Below are 23,425 nucleotides of genomic sequence, written 5' to 3'. Positions count from 1 at the left end.
GTTTTGATTTATAACTCTTTAACTATTAAGATTTTGTTATACATTTCTGAAGCAAAAATGTCTATTTTAACAATCTGCAACAATGTATTGTAATATTATAATAATATATTACGTAATAAGGGGTCATAAGGGACAAAAATGCTAAACATTTGCCTCTTTATATCTCGGAAAGGAGAAATATTTTGATAAGCAGTATTGAATAAAAGATGCTCAGAATCGTATTCTTAATAATATATAACCATTCAATATTTGCAAAACGACCACATTAAGGACTTGAAGGGCTGGTTCTTATATATTTCTATTCTACATAGCTTGAACACGAAAAGGAGTTTATGAATAGTTTTTGAACAAATTCAAGAGCATTATCATTTGAAATGAAGAAAAAGGGTCTGACCCCTCAAATAAGGGGTCCAAGGGGGCAAAAGTCTTTCATCTATAATTCATTGATAATATTATCTACATCAAAAGAATGTAATCAGAAGAGAGAAAGCATGAAATCATTATGTTTTAATAAAGATCATAGTGAAAATCATATCTCATATTGTCGAAAAATCCGACGGAAGACCTACTCGTCGCTAGCAACGAGATCGCATCCAGTTTTCTTTATTTTCATTCAGGCCTCTCATTCTGTCATTGAGTTGAATTTCGGGTCATTAATAATTGACGTCTCATGATAGAGTTTTACTTAAAAGTACGTATTATGTTCTATTCTCGTCTTTATTTAAATATCCATGGACGTCTTGAACATACAAGCGAGTTATGCGTCATTCTTCAGCGTTAAGTATTGCTTACAAAATCCGAAAATGGTGACGTCGTTAGAGCCATTTAATTGGTTTCTTTCCTAAGTATTGTCGTACAATCATATTTTCAGACCAGTATGGGTTACAGATTATGCTCATTTTGGCAGAAAAAGCGAACTGAAATATCAGCAATGCATTTTCTAATTGCAAATTGATCAACAAATATATTTTAAGATAAAAAAGATAGGTATCCATACATTCAGAGAAATTGCCATGACTTTTATACTTATTTGGTATTTTTTGTCTTCTACTTCTGTCATGTATTCTATAATACACAGTGTAAACGGCTCTTGTTACGATTTCAAGACACCATAAATTACTTCGCATTTCATATCATGCTAATAAGCATTGGTATCTAAGGCTGGATTAAAAAGAATCTTATTTCTCTAAAACTGCATTACTCTTTCTCCTTTTAAAGGATACTAATGTCAACTTTTACAATACCTTTCTAAGACTTCTAAAGACCTTGAATCTTATAAAGATAAATAAAATGAAAATTATTGCATGAATAAATTGATTTTCAAGCTTCATTATGCACTTCAAATTAAATGTTAATATTTGGAGTTATCCTTCCTGTCTGAAAATCGAATATTCTTAAAATCAAAACATTTGTTAAAGGTGTACTGTCGCACAAATGACTGCATGATATTTAACAGCTGCGCAAAGTCAAGTGCACGCAAATTAGACTCGGCCTTGTTAATATGTAAAAAAAAAGTGTTAGTGGTCCCAGGGGGCAAATGTGACTTGTTATCTGGCCTAGGAGGATGTCTCAAGTTTTTCACAATGGACTTCCTTTTCATTGGCTTTGGTCAGCTGACTGTGGTCAGCTGTTGGAGAATCTGCAGATGGCTTTGTCTATGCGATTGTGCCTGTCCATTTATCCAATGCTTGCTCGACAGGGTTTATATCTGGCACTTAACAGACAGTTACTTATATACGGGATTTGTACTTTTTGATTAATTGATAAAATATATATTACTATAACCCTTTAGTTTTTGCAGCTAAAAGTTAATTGCGATTCAATTTTAATAATTCTGACATAGAAAAAGAATAAAAGATGATTTTTAAAAACAAATTACATTTATACAAAAGGAGGGGCCTTTTTAACCCCTCGTAAAAAAGTATTAAAAAAGTTATGAAAAATCTCGTTATTGTGACTGATCATGAGTTCAATGAATTTGAGTATGCCGAGTTACACTGATACAGTTATGAGGCAACATCTTTGAAAAAAATAATAAAATATGCAAGACATCCCCCATGGTGTTTTGATATTTTAAAGTACATGGGTGTATGGACACTTTATGAGTTTTATATCTGTGCTGACTGAGAAAAGATACATAACTCCAACTAAAAGAACAATACATTTTCTGGAAAAAAGCGTAAAGATCGTAAAGAGAAAGGAAAACTAAATTGGAAAGTTCTGAGACCATTGTAGACGTTCTTCATTCTGGAATTGGTTTATCATCATTTTTCATAAAGTAGGATTTTTCTCTGGTTTCTAAATAGATGAACTATTCATTGTGTATTTCATTAAATCTAAAAAAAATATTTGAGTGTTAGAGAATCTAACAATCATTTTTTTTTTCTTTTTTCATCATAATTGTAAAACTTTGAAAATATGAGGTATAATCTGGTCCGATTTGTAGAAAAAAATACTTCTAACGGCAAATAATTATTATTTGGTCCAGCATACTTTCTTAACCTATTTCGAATATGCTGAATCCGAAAAAATATGCTGGCTTTCATGACAATGGCGATAAAGACGTCAAAATAGCGATTCAAAATGGCGGATATCCAATTTTTCTAATTTTCTCTTAATATCGTTCAAAAAGGAAAAATAATGTGTGAATATCTCTCTGAGTGTATTACAGGTATAAAAATGATAATATAATGCTTACATTATAAGTTATATTCAGAAAATTTAGCCGTTTCTGCATTTAATTCGAATTTTCTCGGATTTTTTAGTTTATTGTTCTATATTCTGCTTTGTTCAGGATTTTACATTTGCAAATATCCATACTCTGCAGATTTGTTTTTTTTCCCTCTGCATCCCACTATTCTACAACTGAATGAAGGCGCAGCTGTAAGTTAAAAGTCAAAATGGCGATTCAAAATGGCGGATATTCATCTTTTTTAATAATTATTTTTTAATATCGTTTACATAGGAGAAAGGATTTGTGAATATCTTACTGAGCGTAGTACAACTATCAAATATAACAGAAGAAATTCTTGTCCGATTCATCGAACACTTTGTTCTAGCTTTTTAGCACTTATAAGAACTTAGTATTATCCCCTGACATCTTCTATTCCAGCTTTATTTGCTATATGTTTCAGTCTGTCTTCGGAATTTTGGTATTTTCAACACTCAAGTAAAATGGTTCCCAGTGTCAAGGATGACAACCCCCTTGGCATGTAAAAGATCGTTTCTCTGGAGTTCGAAAAAATTAAGCTCAATGGGGATCGCCAGAGAAACCAAAATCCTTCAAAAACCGATAATTTAAACCAATCTGATAGTCCGCTGAAACATGGCTGAAAAATTGAAAACTCGGCGTTAAACAATATACAATCAATCAATCAACACCAGAGGAACAACACATTTATGTTCAAATGTGAAAAGTCTATTTTGTTGTCCAAAACCATATGTAAAATGAAGTAGACGTAGTGTAAGCAATTAGCTCACTAAATAATACCCCGGTCTCCCATATGGATATAATGAGAGTGTCCATGTTTTGCTAAGGGAAACCTTTGTCGGATCAAAAAGTAAGATAGGAGGTCACAATGACAATATGTAATAAAGATTCTGTGAAAGTTTTATCAAATTTCATTCAGTGGTATGAGAGGAGTTGTGGATAAGAGATGGGTACCTCAAAGCGTAACAGACGGACGGACGGTAATACCGATTACTCTATACCCTCCCGCTTTTCAAGCGGGGGATATAAACATTTCTGATTTTCAAGACATGTAGCTATTTCTTTTGTGACCGCGTGCAGATTTGTTGTCTTTTAGGGTAGAAAGGTCATTCTTTGGCAAGAACATTCTCAAAATTGATCATCTGAAAACACATTCTGTGAATATTTCGGTGAGAAAAGTTGTAAAATTTTGCAATTTAAGGATACACCAAAGGCTTTTTTCAAGATTTTTGTCAATTTTGAGATTTTTAGCTAAGAAAACAATGCTTAATCACTGCTTTATAATGCATGAAAAATTCTTGCTGATTATTAAATGGTTTTCTAATTATTTAACAATAATCAAACATAAACACTAACACATGTGAATGTGTCGTTATTGAGGCTTCTGATTTGGTCAGTAACTGCCTGCTGCTGAAAGGAGCAATAAATCACTGTGACCACTTGGGGAATTCTTCACTAGCCACACAGAGGTTATCTGTAATTAAACTGCAGGGACTCTAGATTTAGGGAAGGAGATCTAACAGGTCACTAATGACCATGTAATAGGAGGTTGGGCTTAGCTCTTGCCATTTTGCCGGGAAAACTTTCTGATTCAGATTTGAACCTAATTTACTTAAATAAAAGCACCTAAAAAAGAATAGGACCTCCCATTCTTGTGAATATGCATAGGAAATATGGATAAGTGACAGGTATCCAAAGCTGAATCTCCAAGGTGTCATATATTTCTAGCTTTGGCAGACTTTGTTGTGTAATGGGTTTTTGCCCTCTACTGTAAAGTAAGATCAGACAGTTGGTGGTATTATTTCAAAGGATTCAGCTCCCTTATTTATTGACCAATTTCTCTTAAAACTGGCCAGAATGTGTCTCAAATGTGTGTTCACAAAACCGTATCTCAGATTTTTTATATCTTGCTCAGTTCTCGAATTATTGGGGAGAATGTAGAATTGGGCTAATAAATTGGTAACTTTGAAAGACAAATGGATGTAACTTTTGAATAAGAAGATTTATCAAAAATCTGAGATACGGTTTTAAAGTTCAATCTTTTATCTACATTGAGGCAAAATTTTGACTTTGAGAGGTGGAATACAAAAAAGTTGATTTATAAAATATAAGTGCACTAATATTTACATGAAAATACGAATAATTTTTTAATAAGATAAAAATGAAAATTTTAATTAAGATCATTGAATAGTAAATTTAACAAGCTTTCAAATGATATATGAGTTGCGTCAAGCGAAAAGGGACCTTCGTGACAAAATTTTCAAAAATCGTTTTTTCACCGATTCTGATAGAGCTAGTTTTTCTGAATATTTTGATACCAAATTTTTTATTGTATACCTTCTCAATTCTAATTAAAACTCAAAATGAAAGCAAGCAATTTTAAAAAGATAACGCTATAAAACATTGAATAACGTCACATAATGTTATTGATATTTGGAACGGTATTGTTACTAAAAAACACTTTTGTATTAGTTATAGATTATTTTTTCTACATGTATTTAAGTTTTTCAATCCTCCCCCCCCCCCAAAAAAAACAAAAAAAAACACAAAAACAAAAACAAAAAAAATAGCAGCTATATGATCGTATTCATTGTAAAATAGCGATAAGGCTGTTGTAAAAAAAAAAACCCCGAAATTTTTTTCTCTATGTATATGTTAGCCAATATTGAAATAATGAAGTAAGTTGTACATTTTCAAAGAATATTTTCAACGACATCATTTCATCTTTTTTCTACAACAGGAATATAAGCATGCTAAATCTCTGAAAAATTGGTATTTGAAAGGATCCTTCATAAGAAGATAGACCGCTGACCATGTTTACAAAACCAAACAAGTTCTTACTCTGAAGTTATCTCGCAAAGCATTCGTAACAACACGGATATTTTCCAAGGGAGAAATAACTTATGTTCACAGAAATGACCGAGTATTTACGATTGCTTACAAGGGAGTAAAATGAAAAATTATGTTCATGTAGTAAAGTCGTAAGGATAAATCCGGGTCAAAGTATTGTTTTTTCCTTTCGCCATAATCAGCAAACTTACCTCCACAAAAACAAACCCATACCTAGTACCTACATGTACAAAGATTTTTTGGAAATGATATAGTTGTACTTCCCGGAATAATTGTTTTTAGGGGAGTGCAGCTTTCAGACATTGTTATTTTTTCACTTATCAATTATATCACACTTCTTTCAAAATCGATGTCCTTTTATTTTATTTCAATTGAAAATTATATTAAAATGTGGAAAATTCCCCAATTCAAATTAGATTAAACGTTTTTTGTTTAACCCCCCCCCCCCCCCCCACACACACCCCTAACGATGTTACTTGCCTATATGACAGTGATTTAAGATGCTAAAATCAAATAAAATATACCGGTACACATTGTATCAATAATTATGACTTAACTATATGGGGAAACGGGGGGGGGGGGGGGGGTAGGCCTTCTTCAAAAATCAAATATGAGCCCGGCACGTTGTACTTGCCATGGAACAAACACACGTCTCTTCGCTTGCAATTGTTTAAATTTTGTTAAAGATAAATATCGTATGTTGTACAATTTTGTAAAGAGAAAATCTTGTATTTTATTCTCATGTTAAAAATATTAAGGAATTGAATTTGTTCAGCACACAAAAATATACCGATAAAAATATATAAGGTTATGTAGATATCTAGGTTTGATGAAAACAATTAGTCGGACAACAATAACTGTCAGACATTAAATTCATACTTTCAGACTGAGAGTATACTAAAATCGTTAATACATGCATATAATTAACACATGTATGAGCTTTTCTTCTGTGCCACCCATTCACGTGTTAACTACGTTGATTCATGCAATATTTTATTGACCAAGTCAATGGTACCGGATGACTTTGATTCTAACTGTCCAATCTAAACATTTGATACACAGTTACATACATGTATGTACTTGTAAATAATCAGTTTAATTCATATTCAGGTGAATCAAAGATAGAACAAGACAATATATGTTTAAATGGTGTAAGACGCATTGGTCTCATCCCCTGAAAATCCAAATCATATATTATACGTATACACGCTGCCATCGGAGGAAATTTCTTTAGATTTATTCTCAACATTATTTTGTAATAGATAGATTATTATGCATTTGTACAATCGGCAATCCTCGGCTGACTCCGCTTCACTGCATTCAAACAGTTGCGAGCCATCCGAGAAGCTCCCAGTGATATCAAAAAAAAGAAAGAAAAGAAAAAGAAAAGAAAGAAAGAAAAAAAATTATAGTCACGAATTAATGATGATTATAGGATATTATTTACAAAATTCACTATTTTTTTTCAAACCCAACTTTTTATTCTTATAGTCAGGTTGTAACAGGATCAAACTTTCTCTCATACTTAATTGAAAAAATATATATATGCAGAGTGTATATATTTTTAAAATTATATGCAGTAAACAGACACATAGAAAGAATCTTCATTTGTTATAAAAATACGTTATTTAATAGTCTGGGATTAAAAAAAGGAGTCATCAGAGTCAAACAATATCATTAAGAGGTCACATCATGCACGAACGTAAATAATCATTGATTTCACAATCGCAGTGTAAATTGAGATAGGTCTACGGCAACATCAACAAAGGGGTTGCACAACTTCCAAATGTGAAATTTTTATAATCTTCTGCAAATATTTCTACAGTGTATGAGATAGAAAACGGAACTATTGAGATACTGTTTGAAAAACAGAATGATTTACCACCACTTGACTGATGATGTGAATTACAAGACAATGAATGATCTCGCACTTAATTAATTGATCAAATATAGGAGCGATCTTTTTAGAGAAGGAGGGGGGGGGTGCATGTGCCATTGTATTTTCAAAGTGCCTATGGTCAAAATAAAAAAGAAATTAATAGTAAATTAATACGTAAAAACGAAAACGATCAAGCAAAATCGAAACAACAAAAAAAATTTAATCAAAAAAAAAAAAAAAAAAAAATAAATAAATAAATAAATAAAGGAAATCAATAAAGAGAATAACGAAAAAAATCGGAATTAATCCCTGAAAAGATTCCCATTCCGTAGTAATATTAAACGAACATAAGCACATCCAAAAAAAAGTGCGCGCACGCGAGGGCGTGTGTGTGTGTGTGTGTGGGGGGGGGGGGGGGGGAGTAATCAAACCATTGAATTATATATTTTGCAAGATTATAAGCTCAACTCAAAATGTCTGAAACTACTGTGTTTGCCTTAAATAAACTAGTAAACTTCAAATCAGAAAATAAAACTTATGTACATTACTCTGATTTTAAATCATCGCCCTTAATTTTCGACTTGAAGTTAACACCAGTTTAACCCAAAGTTAACACGTTTAGCTTTAATTTATTTCAATAAATTTAGGCATTTAATGCAAGCCCTCCAAATAGTTTTGAAAATGACCACTGTTGATTATATTCACATTTTATCACGTCAGTTTTCAAACGTCAGTGTTTCGCCAAAGATGACGGTGTTGATGAGGAGATACAGAAGTCCGTAAAATTTTCGCCGCTTCATCCTTTATGTCATTGCTACAGTTTCCTAGCAGTACATTCATGTTTTTTCCTACTATACACATGTATGTATTGACAAAATGCTATTGAAACTATGCTAGTATCAGTAACTTGATTCGATTACTTAATCTCTGATAACAAACTTTGGGCACTGAGTCGCCATTCTTACGGATAAACAACCAAAAAAAATATATAAAAAAATAATTAAAAAAACCCATTGAAATAAATGCAGGAGACCACTTATCTGTACATAGAGTCTGAAGCTCAGCCGGAAAGGTCAAAGCCGCGAAATCTTGTCTTCACAGATTGCTGAGGTAAAAACGTATATGGATTTGTTCATAGACATTTTTCACTTCCCATGAATAAGGCCATTCATGAACTATCAAAAATTAAATTATTTAAAAAACTATTTTGGAAAAATTACCAGTAAATCTATAAATTGACGACATAAAACAATTTTTTTTTTCGGACAGTTATAGGCGTGTCTTTTTTTTAACATTAGTATTACGCATATAAATTTTTGTTTTTCTTTATCGTATGATTTTTTTTTTATCAACAAACGCACCGGCGCGACGTCACGTCTTTGAAGCGCTATTGTGACGTAATTACGTTTATGTCACGAAGGTCCCTTTTCGCTTGACGCAACTCATATACTTTTAATATGTTATCTTTGTTAATGAAAGAATTACAAGCAAATTAAATTTTGCCCTATGGAAACCTTTGGTGTATCCTTAGGAGCGCCTGCAAATTCTTCGAGATTCCTATCACTTACAAGCTTTCGTACCAATAGGCCTAAGCCTTTCTTGATTTCGATCTAGTCAACACTTCTCTTGACAACACAATTTTCTTGAACACTTCACAAATATTTCCATCTTTCAGATTTAGTGAATTTCAAAATTTTTAAAATTATATACACTGTTCAATACAAAATTATCCATTCACAGCATGAAATATTTTTGACTGAGAATAACAAAATGCAAATGTAGGGACACAGTATCAGAGCTGGACAATCGAGAAAATATATGGTTTACGTATATCATACTGAAAATTCTTGACATATATGTTTATATTTGGATATTATAATATATTCAGATTTATATGATGTAACAATTACTAGCCCTATAATTGGTCGTGGTCAATCATTTTAAAAATCATATTACATGAACATAAACATTTATTTTTTTCTACACTGGACTAAAAAATAAATCAAGATTTTCCAACAATTGACTGTTCACTCGCCTTATTGCTAGGGGGATATTGTTCTTGGGGTAGCTTAATTTTCATATTGTCCTCAAAACAGCAATTATTGTATGATATTAACTTTTTATATAAAAAAAAGCATGGTGAGACAGGTAAAAGGTAAAATGTCTTCGGAATTGTCGTCAAAAAATTGTCTTTACAATAGAAGTAATTAAACAAAAATCTGTGTTATAAAAATCCTAAGTCATTAACAAAAATATCCTCCAACTTTCATTGCATATTTGAACATTCTTTCACGAATAAAAAAACTGTAATTTAATTTCTGCAAAAGAATAAGAATTTATCAGATTGGGTATTTTTTGAAATTTGATTAAGACATCATTTTGAAATGCCATTTTGAGCCAAGTAACACATTTCAAATTTAATAACTAAATTTTCCGATTTAAAGTGATCAAACTGGTGTTCTACTGTCATTTTACATAGCTGTACTACGCTCAGTAAAATATTCACAAATCCTTTCTCATATGTAAACGACATTAAAAATTAAATAATTTGAAAAAAAGATGAATATCCGCCATTTTGAATCGCCATTTTGATTTTTAACTTACAGCTGAGCCATCACTCAGTTGTAGAATACTGAAATGCAGGGGAAAAAATACAAATCTGCAGTGTATGGATATTTGCAAATGTAAGATCCTGAACAAAGCAGAATATAGAACAATATTTACATTCGCTGTGTTTTTCTAGTAAGCTTTTACCTGTGAAATTGATTTGAAAACCATTTTCGTGTATACTCACGCGTAGAAATATACACGGAGAAACGTGCGTTATCGTGACGTCACAATGAGGCTGCAGCGACGTTAGTAAAAATGCAACGATATAGTGCGCGAGAAATTCATATACTTAGCATATTTTAGTTGCTTCCAAACATGTAAAATGTAAATATAAGGAATGTTTTTCAGTTTAGTGTGAATTATTGGTGTGTGAATCACACAGACTTGCACGTCGGCATATTTTTCATGAAGCGCTAGCGCGCTTCATCAAATATGCCTACAGGACAAGTCTGTGTGATTCACACACCAATAACTCACACAAAACTTAAAAACATTCCTTAAATAAACCAAAAAATCAGAGAAAACTTGAATCAAATGTAGAAATGACAAAATTTTCTGAGTTAAATTAATAATGTTAGCATTTTATTATCATTTTTATACTTGTATTACACTCAGTGAGATATTCACATATTGTTTCTCCTTTTTGAACGATATTAAGTAAAAATTAGAAAAAAAAAAATTGATGTCCGCCATTTTGAATCGCCATTTTGACCTCTTTAACGCCATTTTCATGAAGGCCAGCATATTTTTTCGGATTCAGCATACTCGGAATAAGTTAAAAAAGTATGCTGGACCAAATAATAATTATTTGCCGTTAGAAGTTATTTCTAGCCTTGTTTTTAAAAATCAGGACCAAACTAGTAGACTCAGTTTGAAATGTAGCAGGGGCATATTTTTGGCGGAATGGTGGCGTATTAAAATACATGTATCTTTTCTGATTCTCAAAATTATTATATGTTATTATTGAATTGTGTTTTAATTTTTACACAATCAAAGATTTGAAGAATTTTTCAAATGTTAGTCAGATTAATAATGGGAGGCATAAGTTTTAAAATATATGAATATGATTTTCTAAACAAAATACAATCGTGTTAGTTGTTTAAATCTTCTAATCAAGTACAGATATGAGCCAACAGTTTTTCTCTCAACTTTAGCGATCACAACTTCTTGCATTTTCTATCTCCATATGACGTTTTGACAATATGTAAAATCAGAAAAAAATAAGTATAGGACACATAAAAACAAATAACTAATATATCCTAAAATATAAAAAATACAGAGAAGATTAGCTCAATTCTATTTTGATTAAAATATGTTTTTTTTCAAATTGTTGATAGCATCCTCCTACATGATTGTGGACTGTATATTAGCATTATATAGAAAATTAATTGTTATTTGAAAGTGCTTGAAAAGTGCGCGAGTATGGAGAGACGATGTACGAGTATGTGTGATTTTGTGACAGAAATAGGAAAATTTAATGGAAAATGTGTTAAAATGCGAAAATGCAGGGAAGGGGGTGAAATAAAATTCAGAAGTCTATTTTTGCTTTTATTTTTGTTAAATTGATCTACTATATTAATTTTTTGTCCATAATCTTTTCCATTCCAAGTGAAATTAATTTAACTTTCAAAGAGTATTGATTGATTAACAATGAGCAATCATTGTATATTTGTAGAAAGTTTAAGAGATTAAAACGACTTTTATTTTGAGAGTTATATTCCTTTATCTTCTTTACGACTGTTAACCCCAAAAATACATGTACTCTTGTGAGTCTGGGAATTTCATGTTGAAAATCTTAATACAATTCTTGCATGAAGTATGCAAAATTTTACTGGGCTTAAATTTTGTCAATCAATTATAAGGTCAGACCAATTTAAATTTTTGCTTTTCGGATTGCAGGTTTTAATGAGAAACTTTACTTGTCAAATACTACGAGGGTTGTCCCAAAAAGTCGTAGACAGAGAAAACAATTTAGTTTCTCTTTGCTAAATGAAATTCATTTTCTTGTCATAGCAAAAAGTAACATTTTGTGATCTAGCTTTCATTTTATGATGGTATCACAATTATTAAGAAAATTATGAAAAAGAGAGAAAGCACGTGAGTGAACATCGGCACACAAAAGCAAGCGTAATTTACGTATCTTATAACGTCGTGATCTCTTTTTCTGCTTCACAAGCATCTGATAACATGCAATATTTTTTTTAAAAGTGAAAGACCACTCTTGATTAAAGGGCTTATTTAAAACCACTACTGTCTGGTTTTGTTGTTTTTTTTAAAGCAGATTCAAATTTCAGCCGAAATTTAATCGAGAGATCGCCATACATTGTGGGCAGCAGGAATACACATTGTTTGACGTCGTTCGTGGCCCAGATTGTTCCCCGTTGTCTGTGTACCGAAACAGTACCCTGTTTCTAACATGCTGTAACAATTTTTGGTTAAGAAGAAAAACTGTCTCTGAATCTCACGCTATTTACAAATAACTTCCCTATTAAAATGTAGTGTATAATGTCACTTATGTACTCTTTTTTCCCATCTCTGATGTATAAGACCATATTCAAATTAATTTATTACTTCTCCGTGCGCCGTTAACGCGTTTGACGACGTCATTTTCATTTAACTCCATTCCAATAACATTTTGAAAGTCCTGACACCAATCCTCCTTTTCTAATTCTATTTAAATAAAATTTTGACATATTATTAGGATTTTTATTCTGGTTATCCTGATTCAAATTTCAGTTGAATATTTTACAAATTACTAAAGAAATTTTTTATTACTTAAAATATTTGTTAGATTTTGTTCATTTCATTAAATTTCTTTTTTCTCAATTTTTAGCCTTTTATATTTTATTTACTTTCAGATATTGGTAGAAATCCGGCAAACTATTTTTTCCTTTTTCTTTTATTTTTTTTCCAGATATTTAAATAACGTTACAGAGATTTTATTAATTTGTTTTATAATTTTAATGCAATTTTATTAAATAGAGAGATCTGGTAATTTAAAATAGCAAAGGCTGATAATTCATTAATCCTTTTGTCAGATGAAATTCTTTTATCTTAATTATAAATTTTCATCGATTTGAACTTTTCTTTTTGTTTGTTTTGATTTTTTTTTTCTTAAATCATTTCATATAATAATTCATCATATTTCAAATTGAAGTATATTTCACAAATGGATATGAATTGATAATGATTTTTTTTTCGGTTGTCTTTCTTTAAATTAATAATAAATAAAAATCTAATTAATGGCTCTTCAACGCTCATTTATGCTATGGAATCAGTGAGGTTTTAGAGTATAGTTTTATCCTACGCATTACATAAGTTGACAGAATATATTTAGATAAGTGTTTACAGTAAGGGTTATGTCATGCTATTTTTTTTTTTTACATGTATTGTATAATATCTCTTTTCCATCTGCATCCTGTTTGTGTTTCGGAAAAGCATTCATATCATACGGTGTATAATAAGGGGTTATGATTGCACACATCACCATGTATATTATTACCTCAGTTACATGTTTATAAAAGGCATCTGTTAATTGTTTTCATCATTTACACAAAATAAGTGGCATTATTCATTCTTTACCAGATGTTTTTTTCTTAGCCTGTTTTTCTCCAAAATCGAAATACACCTCTTTGGCAAGGTTATATAAACAAAGAAACATAGATATGTACACGTGACACGTGGCCTCTCTTAATTCGGGCTTTTTAATGATACAAACCAGAAAATGTGTTCTTGGTAAAAGAAACAAAAAAAAACTTTCTATATTTAATCAGACAAAGATTACAAACAGCACGGTCTTCAATTTGTTTTTGTGACATGTTTTTTCAAATATTCATCAAAAGACTTTATAAGAAAATCTTTCCTTCACAAACAAATGCACCCGATAGACAAATTTCCAATTTTAGTGTTTTTCTTCGATCCTGTGCACTATTATTATATTTTATTTGTTCGTCTTTTTGCTTGTCCTATCGACTGACAAACATTTCCTGCTATATAATTTCTATTTCCCGTTACAGAGTCCCACTACCAATTAAATGTTCTCTCTAAATCAAATGTGAAAGTCATGTGACTACAGTGAATATCAAAGTATTATTTAAACAAATATTTCAATTTCAATGTTTTCATTGACTTACAATTAAATTTTTTAAGATGTACTATAAGATTAGATTTGATCGATACACGTAAAAAAATTTGGTATCTTTCTAATGGCCTCTTTCGTTAGCCAGCTACTTATACGTGTATAGTACAACCTATGCATGCATAAGACCCGTTTCCCTGCTCACCACGGGGAGATAAAATAGGACTTTTACCAGGATGGGTTCTTTATTCTTATTATTAATTATCAATTTTAGTTCATAAAAAACACCCCCCAAAAATTCAATCTCATACCAAAAATTCGTCGAGGTCTGTTTTGCAGCTGCTTTTGCAACTCTTTCCAACGCATCTCCACAATTTTGAGTTTTTGAAAGTCCTATTTTTTATAAATTATAACCATCGATAAATAAGCAGCCATCCCTCGATTTGGGATGGTCGTTAACAAGGTAAGATACATCACTTAATTTTCGCAACACCTTATTTTCGCGAGATAGTCATTGACTCTTTATAAGCGAGACAAAATTTTCACGAATTATGGTCATTGCTCTATATAATCCAAGGGATAACTATTAAATGCGAGAATGAAATTTTCGCGAGCATATATATATAATAAAGAGAAAATATCATAAATCAGGACTACAAAAATGTAGTTTTAAAAGGAAGATACTTCACAAAATTTCTTCTTAAATCGAGAGCGTTCAGGATTATTATCTAATCAGAAGCTAATTTAAAATTATGTTTGAATCTGGAAGAAAACAGATAATAAGGCTCTGTGATAGTTAAATTTAACTTATCAAAGTGAGTTACTTTTTCGAAAAAAAAACCCTTAATAACTGTAAAAACATAAACTAGGAAATCAGCTTTCAGAACATAAACGAATAAATCAAGCATTATGATTAACAAGGATTTATTTATTTGAATTGCTCTATGATTTATAATCATTGAACAAAGCAACATATGTATCATTTTCTCTTTATTTAGTTATTTATCATTAAAATGAATGGCATTTTTATGGAGTGTTCTTTCTCCGCCTGTTGTTTTTCGAAATCGAGACCAGTCTCCTTGACAAGGTTATAGAAACAAAGAAACCTAGATATGTGCACGTGACATACGGTATATCTTAACTACGGTCCCAAAATAATGCACAGCACAAAATGTTTTTCGTGTATCAGATATTTAACAAATATTACATATCTATTGAATTTTGCAGATTTCAAGAAATAAATTTAAGTCAAATTACAAATACCTATTTATTCGATTTTAAATCGGAAAAAAGAAGTAATTACAGACATAATGATCTTAAATGTTTTTGTGGACTTTCAGGTACATTATTTGTATCAAAGTACATTTTGCGGTTTGATTTTTTCTTAAGGCTTGTTAAAGTCTTTTCCAAGTATTTTTTGGCTTGTCCTCTCTGTTCACAAACGGTACCGATCTATATATTATATGCAATACGCATTCCATTCTTTATAATAACCCATCGCCCATTCGCTTCTTTGAAACAAGAAAGTACTATTTGTGTCTTAAGTACATATCAAAAGGTACTGTAATATAGCTTTGCTTAGCCAAACTGAAGAATTCATTATTTAATGATACCGGTATATTTTGTTTGTTCGAAATTCAATGTTATCATGCGCCTGGATCAAGAGATTGAGAGCGTATAATATTTTTATCAGAACGAAACTTAGAATTCACCTCTTTTCTTCAATGATACATGTATTCAATCGACAAGTTTTGCAAGTTGATCGTTTTACTTTGTTCATTTCAAGCATTATTATTTTTGTTTGTTCATTTTCTGGCTTGTCCTATCGCTTTACGTTGCATTGTTATATTTTAAATGCAATACGTATATCAGATATCTCCAACCAAATGTTCTCTCTAAACCAGTTGTATAAGTCATTTGATTGTAGTGAATGCATGTATCAAAGGCTTATGAAAATAAATGTTTAAATTTCAATGTTTCATTGATTAACAATACGTTTTCAGCTATAGAATTGATATTATTGAAAAACTTTAATCACTTTGGTATCTTTCTGAAGAGATTTATTTAAAACTATAATGTACATGTATATTTATTTATTATTCAATTACAATTACAAATATACAAATAATATACAAATCCAAACCCAGGCTTTAAAATTATACAGAATTGTTTTTCTTTAAAAAGCTATTTTTATGCGGTCTTTTTAAATAATGTATTGAATTTGTTTATTGCTGTAGCAAAAGCAACTGTATTTTTAAAAACAGTCATTGTTTAATGCAAACGTATTTTTGTTTAACTGCTTGAACTTGAGAAAAATAATGTTATTTGTTTAAAATACCTAGAATAAGTGGAGGGACATGTCCGCCTCCTATCTGATCCATGCTTGGATAACTTATTAGATGTTTCGATTATTTCATAATCGTAGAGTTTTCTGCTTAACGTTTAAGTAACGTTTGAAGGGTAATGGTAATAAATCATTCCATTGGTTAAATTTTATACTTTCCTGTTCAGACTTGTATACATAAAAATGAGGCTAAATTCCAGAAACGCTATATTCCAGAAACGCTTTAAATTAGTTAAGACAACAACAAAGTTTAAACATGGCAATGGTGCGGGCAGCGTTCATCATGTGTGGCGTCTTATGTATAAGTGGTCAGTACATTTATCCGAAAGAAAAGAATCGATGTGCCAGGAATGGAGAGGCAATGATGCAGATTCGAGAACTTTTGATCCAACAAGGGAGGGTTCAAGAATCAGTAGATTCCCTCGGAAAGATGGTGAAGGGACTCGAGCAAGATGTAACCAAGACCTATGAAGATTTTAAAATCGTCAAAGAAGGTATATATCTCTCTCTCAGATTTGGTTTGCTTATTGATTGATATGATTAAAACAATACCAACTACGTATTTCGTTTAAATTCAGGCTTAAAACTAAAACATGTGGATTGTCAGGATCTCTTCATGTATATAACGGGATATAAACAGTCTGGGGTATATACTATTTATCCTTTTGATAACGAGACCAGATTCAAAGTGTTCTGTGACATGGAAACAGAGGGCGGAGGGTGGACAGTAAGATCTTTCATATCTCTTTCTCTCTCTCTCTCTTTCTCTCTCTCTCCCCCCTCTCTCTCAAATTCAGGAATTACTTTTAAATCTATAGTACTTTGATTGCTAAATGTCTTTAAATTTCTTTTTGTACCTTTTTGCTAAATAACTGGCGTTGAATTAGCATGAAAATGGTATTTAATGTAATTAAAACTAGCTGAAGTATATTCAAGTTCACACGTTGAAGGAATAGGTTCCTAGAGATAATAATATCCAACACATGCATATGCTTTCCAAAATATATCTAAGAAAAGCATAATGAACAGAAGAATCTGTATATAAAACTAAGCTTACAAAATTCATCAGAAAATAGACTTATTAAATTTCAAGGCCTTTTTATTTCTGTTTATATTAGTTAAAAAAGTACAAAATGGGTATTCGTTTTTAAGCCACAGTCTCCATTGTGGAGTTATACATTCAAGAAAGTTAAATGTTTTGAAATAAGATAAGAGTATAAATTATACAGGATGTAAATATGATTATTAATCTATTATATATTTTAGGCAATTCAGAGACGATTAAGCGGATCTATTGGTTTCAACAGAACGTGGGCAGAATACAAAAAAGGTTTTGGGAATGTATTTGACTCTTACTGGATTGGTATGTTTTTGTTACGATATTATTTTATTTTATTAGTAATTTTCTTTTAAATTTTTAAGTTTTATCATTTCAAAAAAAAAAAAATCCTTTTTCTGCTATAAATAACCATATATATCTTTTATAATTTGATACAAAATCAAGTGGATAGCTGACATGCATGATATCTCTGCAGACATATCTAAGGCTTAGTGTATTTGGTAGAATTAGACCAAGGTGACCTTGAAATGAAAATATATTTACTTCATTATGTTTATTTCTGCTAAATAAACTAGAACAATAATATATTGAAGGAAATGACATGATTCACCAGCTAACAAAGGGAAAAAACTCCTCCCTCTACATCTCCATCACATTACGAAATGGAACAACTTTGTATGAACATTATCAAGAGTTTTCGGTTTCTAATGAATCGGACAATTACAGGTTGTTTCTTGGGGGACCAGCTACCGGGACACTGGGTAGGTAGTGGGTTTAATATGTGACATCAATAAACAAAAAGAGAGAGAGAGAGAGAGGGAGGTTTCTAATTTATTTCAGAAATAAATAATAAAACCAACACACGTAATTACTACACAGGAATGGAAAGCATGTTATTGACGTCAATTTAAATAGGTCTTGTTAAATTAATAGGTAAAGATCATTTAATCATATGGGATCATTAAAACAGTTGTGTTAATACATGTGTTTGATTAAAATTATTAATATAAATCATTTTTAACCTTAACAATAAGATTTATACTTGTAAATACCAGTATAAGGGTGTACAAAATAAATAATAAGAAATATACTATTTGATTTTCTTTAACTTTTACTGTTATAAATTTTTATTATCTTATTTGATATACATGTACACCGTATATGATAGTGTAATATTTGATAAATATCAACAAAATTTTATGAATAGGACTGATTTGATATGATACAGGTGTCCATGTAATACTATCTTTGATTACCGCAGGTGACCGTATGCTTGACACGGGGGATTTTTCGGCGGATCTGTCAGGGATGGCATTCTCTACCCTGGACAGAGACCACGACAGGTTTTATGATAACTGTGCTGTTTGTTGTGGAGGGGGAGGAGGCTGGTGGTATAACGGGTGTTACTACGCCAACCTCAACGGTAAATGGTCCCCGGAACACTGGCACGCACCCTGGGATCCGCCACTTAAGTATGGTAGTGATATAACGGAGACTCTCATGATGATAAAGCCTCACTGATTACGTGAATGATGTGTTAATGATGCGTCACTTGTTGTTAATATTGTTCACTTCAGACGTTTGATCAAAGTTACGACATTCAGTCAGTTATCATTATTTAATGTTCATGAAGTTTTACATATTTCATTTATACATATACATACTAATTCAAATCTATATATGATACATAAATGAGTTATTAATTTAATCCTAGTTGTGTTATTGATGTTAAAATACATATCTCTGTCGTTATTTGTCTTATATAACAACGTTATAAACTTATTGATATCGTCCTATTATGTTTTAAAAATTGCTTTTATATTAATATGTAATAAATTTCTTGATAAAGTCCAAGTATGTTCTGAAAATATTGTTATGAACTTATCCAATACGGCGACTCCGTTAAATTTATCTTTCTGTATAATAAAGTTTTCGTTTTAATCTTACTATATTTATTATTATCATTAATCTTACGATATTATGAAGTAAATAAAAAAACAATGAAACATATGCTTATTTCTGATACACTAAATGGATTTTAAATGAATGCCCTCGTGAAAATATACCAGATAATCCTAGAAAAGGATTTTCTTATAGTAGTAAAGCTCAACTTGTTGTATTTAAGGATTTAATTCATATTTTTGGAGTCTTCGGTCCTTTAACAGACCTGGTTGTGCCAACAAATTGAATACCACGCATTGGGTGGTTTGATAATTTGTCTGCAAAGCACGGTGTGTTATAGGACGGAAGACATCCAAAAGTATGAATTCAGTGCATATATTTTGTTTTCTTATTTTCCTTCTTCATAATTGCTTATTTCGTAAATGTTAAATTTGAATTTAGCGCTCTTCATAATTGCCGTGGTTAAAAGATGTAACAGCCTTTTTCGACGTCAAATGACGTAAAATGGCGTTGCATAGTTGAATAAGGAAAACATATCTTGCGAGGAAAAAAGTGTCAAACTAGTTTTAAACGCACTTGACATTAATTTTTATGTTAATTTCTCAGGGTTATAGTTTTTCATTAAATTGAAATAAAACAGTTTAAACTGTTGTGTTCCTAGGGTATTGAAAATGCATATAGTTCCTACTGTGTATTCAAGCGCACGCTGACAAGGTTTTGCTTGTGTTATAAAAGTTTCTAATGGATTTCATAAGAAAAATTACACTGAATGATAATATATACCGGGTTATTTAGATTTTTTTTTTGAAAATACATTTATTTACACTCCATGCACATGTTTTCCGCATATGAGGTGTGCTGAAACTTTGGCATTCAAACGCAATAACAAGGAGCTAAAGGTCAAAATAATAAAGTATTATATATCACAAACGGAAAAAGCTGAGCAATTTCATTTACAGAGAAAATCAAATTCGCGCTCATATTGAGCAATCTGATCTTAGTAACTGTTTAAGTGGCTTTTCAAGTATAATTTCTACTATGTACCCGACACTCTTATTTTTGCGATATCTAGAATAGTACAGAGAACAGAGCCACCATATGCAAAACGCTTGATGACCCTTTTTCATTTTGTGAACAATACCACTACTTACATTAATTTTGTAGACAGGATATAGGGGATAAAGATATAAGCATTTAATTATTTTTATGACAAATATAATCTCATAACTGCGTCGGACCCTGTGTGCAAAGAAATTCAGTATTGCGCGTTAAAACTTTTGCATTTATGAGACTACATCGTTCAAAAAAGTAAATTTTAATTCTTAAGTCTTAATCCTCTTAAAACTATTTAAGACTCAACCCCCAACTCCCAACCCCCCCCCCAGCCCTAAAAGGGAAATTTCATTTATTAAAGTGCCTAGATATTTTGAAACCTAAATACCAGCTGGGACCATGTTTTGAAGCAAAAAAGAAACAATATGCGTTTGTGAAAGATTGATATTCCCGTACGGTAGCTTTTAAAAAAGATTACAGTTTCTCAAATGTAAGTCAACCTCAAGGGGGGATGAAAGATCTTGTTACCCAAAACAGGGACTTGACCCAGTAAATACTCCTGTAAAATATGAGAGCCCAAGCACCAACTACTTAAAGTTATTAACAAGATTAAACTTTTTAAAAATGGATAAAACTACAATGCCAAGGTCAAAGGCTCAAAATAATGGTACCAAGGAATAGGTCTTGTGATAATAAATATACATGTGAGATATTGAAGCTTTAGAATCAAGTGCTAAATTTTTAGGCCAATGTTATATTTTTTCACAGGTTGATTAACCAATATATAAGGCCAAGATCAAGGTTTAAAAGACAAGGTTGTTGCTATTTTAACGAAGATCTTGTTACAAGTTCAAAAGTTATGGCCAAAGTTTTATTCAAAGTGAGTAAAATAATATAGTGCAAAGGTCAAAAGGTCAAATATATTATTAACCCAAATTAATGTCTTGTATACTGGAATATACATGCGTACAGGTATGGAAACCCTAGCCACAACTGTTAAAAATATAAATAAAAAAAATAGCTCAAACAAATCAAAAGTAAAGCCAAGGTTAAAGTTTTTGCGGACAAACATACAAACGGACAAACAGATGGATGGACAGGGCAAAAACTACTCGTACATACTCCGGAATCGTTGATGACGGGGCATAAAAATGACAATATTTAACTAAAGAAAAAAAATGAATATTTGTCTCTTTTTATACCGCTTGTGTTAATAAAGGTAAATAATATTTCCCTTCAATTCTTTATTCTAAACCTTGATCCTTATGCATGCTCCCCTTTATTAATGCGATGACACCTTGATACACACTGTGTCAGGATGTGAAGACACCTTGATACACACTGTGTCAAGGTGTGAAGACACCTATATACACACTGTGTCAGGATGTGAAAACACCTTGATAAACACTGTGTCAGGATGTGAAGACACCTTGATACGCACTGTGTCAGGATGTGAAGACACCTAAATACACAATGTGAGATGATGTGAAGACTTCTTAATACACACTGTGTCAGGATGTGAAGACACCTAAATACACACTTTGTCAGGATGTGAAGACACCTTGATACACACTGTGTCAGGATGTGAAGACACCTTGATACACACTGTGTCAGGATGTGAAGACACCTTGATACACACTGTGTGATGATGTGAAGACACCTTTATACACACTGTGTGATGATGTGAAGACACCTGAATACACACTGTGTCAGGATGTGAAGACACCTTAATACACACTGTGTCAGGATGTGAAGACACCTAAATACACACTGTGTCAGGATGTGAAGACACCTTAATACACACTGTGTAAGGATGTGAAGACACCTTAATACACACTGTGTCAGGATGTGAAGACACCTAAATACACACTGTGTCAGGATGTGAAGACACCTAAATATACAGTGTGTCAGGATGTGACGACACCTAAATACACACTGTGTCAGGATGTGAAGACACCTTGATACACACTATGTGATGATGTGAAGACACCTTGATACACACTGTGTCAGGATGTGAAGACACCTAAATACAACTGTGTCAGGATGTGAAGACACCTTGATACACACTGTGTGATGATGTGAAGACACCTAAATACACACTGTGTGATGATGTGAAGACACCTTGATACACACTGTGTGATGATGTGAAGACACCTAAATACACACTGTGTCAGGATGTGAAGACACCTTAATACACACTGTGTCAGGATGTGAAGACACCTTGATACACACTGTGTCAGGATGTGAAGACACCTTGATACACACTGTGTCAGGATGTGAAGACACCTTGATACACACTGTGTAAGGATGTGAAGACACCTTGATACACACTGTGTAAGGATGTGAAGACACCTTGATACACACGGTGTCAGGATGTGAAGACACCTTGATACACACGTTGTCAGGATGATATCAAGTCTCATCTTTTTTGTTTATGTGATTCTCTAGAAAGAAGTTATTTCCATTTTTTTCATATTTGTTAGTTTATTGATTATCTCCCCTTTGTGTAATAAATATGATTTCCAGGTAATCGCTACAGGAGTGGGTTTACTCTCAAAACAAGCTTCTAAAGAATCACTGGCTTAGTACTGGCAAACGTAAGCAGCAAGCTGAATGTCCCACAGAGCGGAAATGAAAGTTTCGACATCTCTCTCTCTCTCCTCTTTTCCTTTTCTTCAGAGAGAGAGAGAGGGAGAAAGAGAGAGAGAGAGAATTAAATCGCTCGAGAGAGAGAGAGAGAGAGAGGTTTCTAATTTTTTTTCAGAAATAAATAATAAAGCCAACAAACGCAATACTACAATGAATGGAAAGCATGTTATTGACATCATTTCAAATAGATCTTGTTCAATTAAAAGGTAGAGGTCATTTAATGATATGGGATCATTAAAACAGTTGATTTAATAAACGTGTTTGTTTTAGATAATTAATATAAATCATTT

The 23,425-nt window shown here is 31.7% G+C and overlaps 1 protein-coding gene across 1 annotated transcript; it reads left to right on the top strand.

The window, feature by feature from the left end:
* The first annotated feature begins 16,423 nt into the window (after window positions 1-16,423).
* Window positions 16,424-19,301, top strand: LOC134265205 (microfibril-associated glycoprotein 4-like). The gene is made up of 5 exons (XM_062747460.1): window positions 16,424-16,965; window positions 17,050-17,198; window positions 17,738-17,834; window positions 18,125-18,292; window positions 18,793-19,301. The coding sequence occupies exons 1-5, from the start codon at window positions 16,728-16,730 to the stop codon at window positions 19,050-19,052; spliced, it is 912 nt and encodes a 303-aa protein (XP_062603444.1). The 5' UTR covers window positions 16,424-16,727; the 3' UTR covers window positions 19,053-19,301.
* The last annotated feature ends 4,124 nt before the right edge of the window (window positions 19,302-23,425 follow it).

The sequence above is a fragment of the Saccostrea cucullata genome, unplaced genomic scaffold (genome assembly GCF_032062105.1).
Source record: "Saccostrea cucullata isolate Sc308-1 unplaced genomic scaffold, CSIRO_AGI_Scuc_v1 ctg3143, whole genome shotgun sequence".
Classification (NCBI taxonomy): domain Eukaryota; kingdom Metazoa; phylum Mollusca; class Bivalvia; order Ostreida; family Ostreidae; genus Saccostrea; species Saccostrea cuccullata.
Note: the sequence above shows the minus strand (reverse complement) of the source record. Positions and strands in the feature narration are given on the sequence as shown.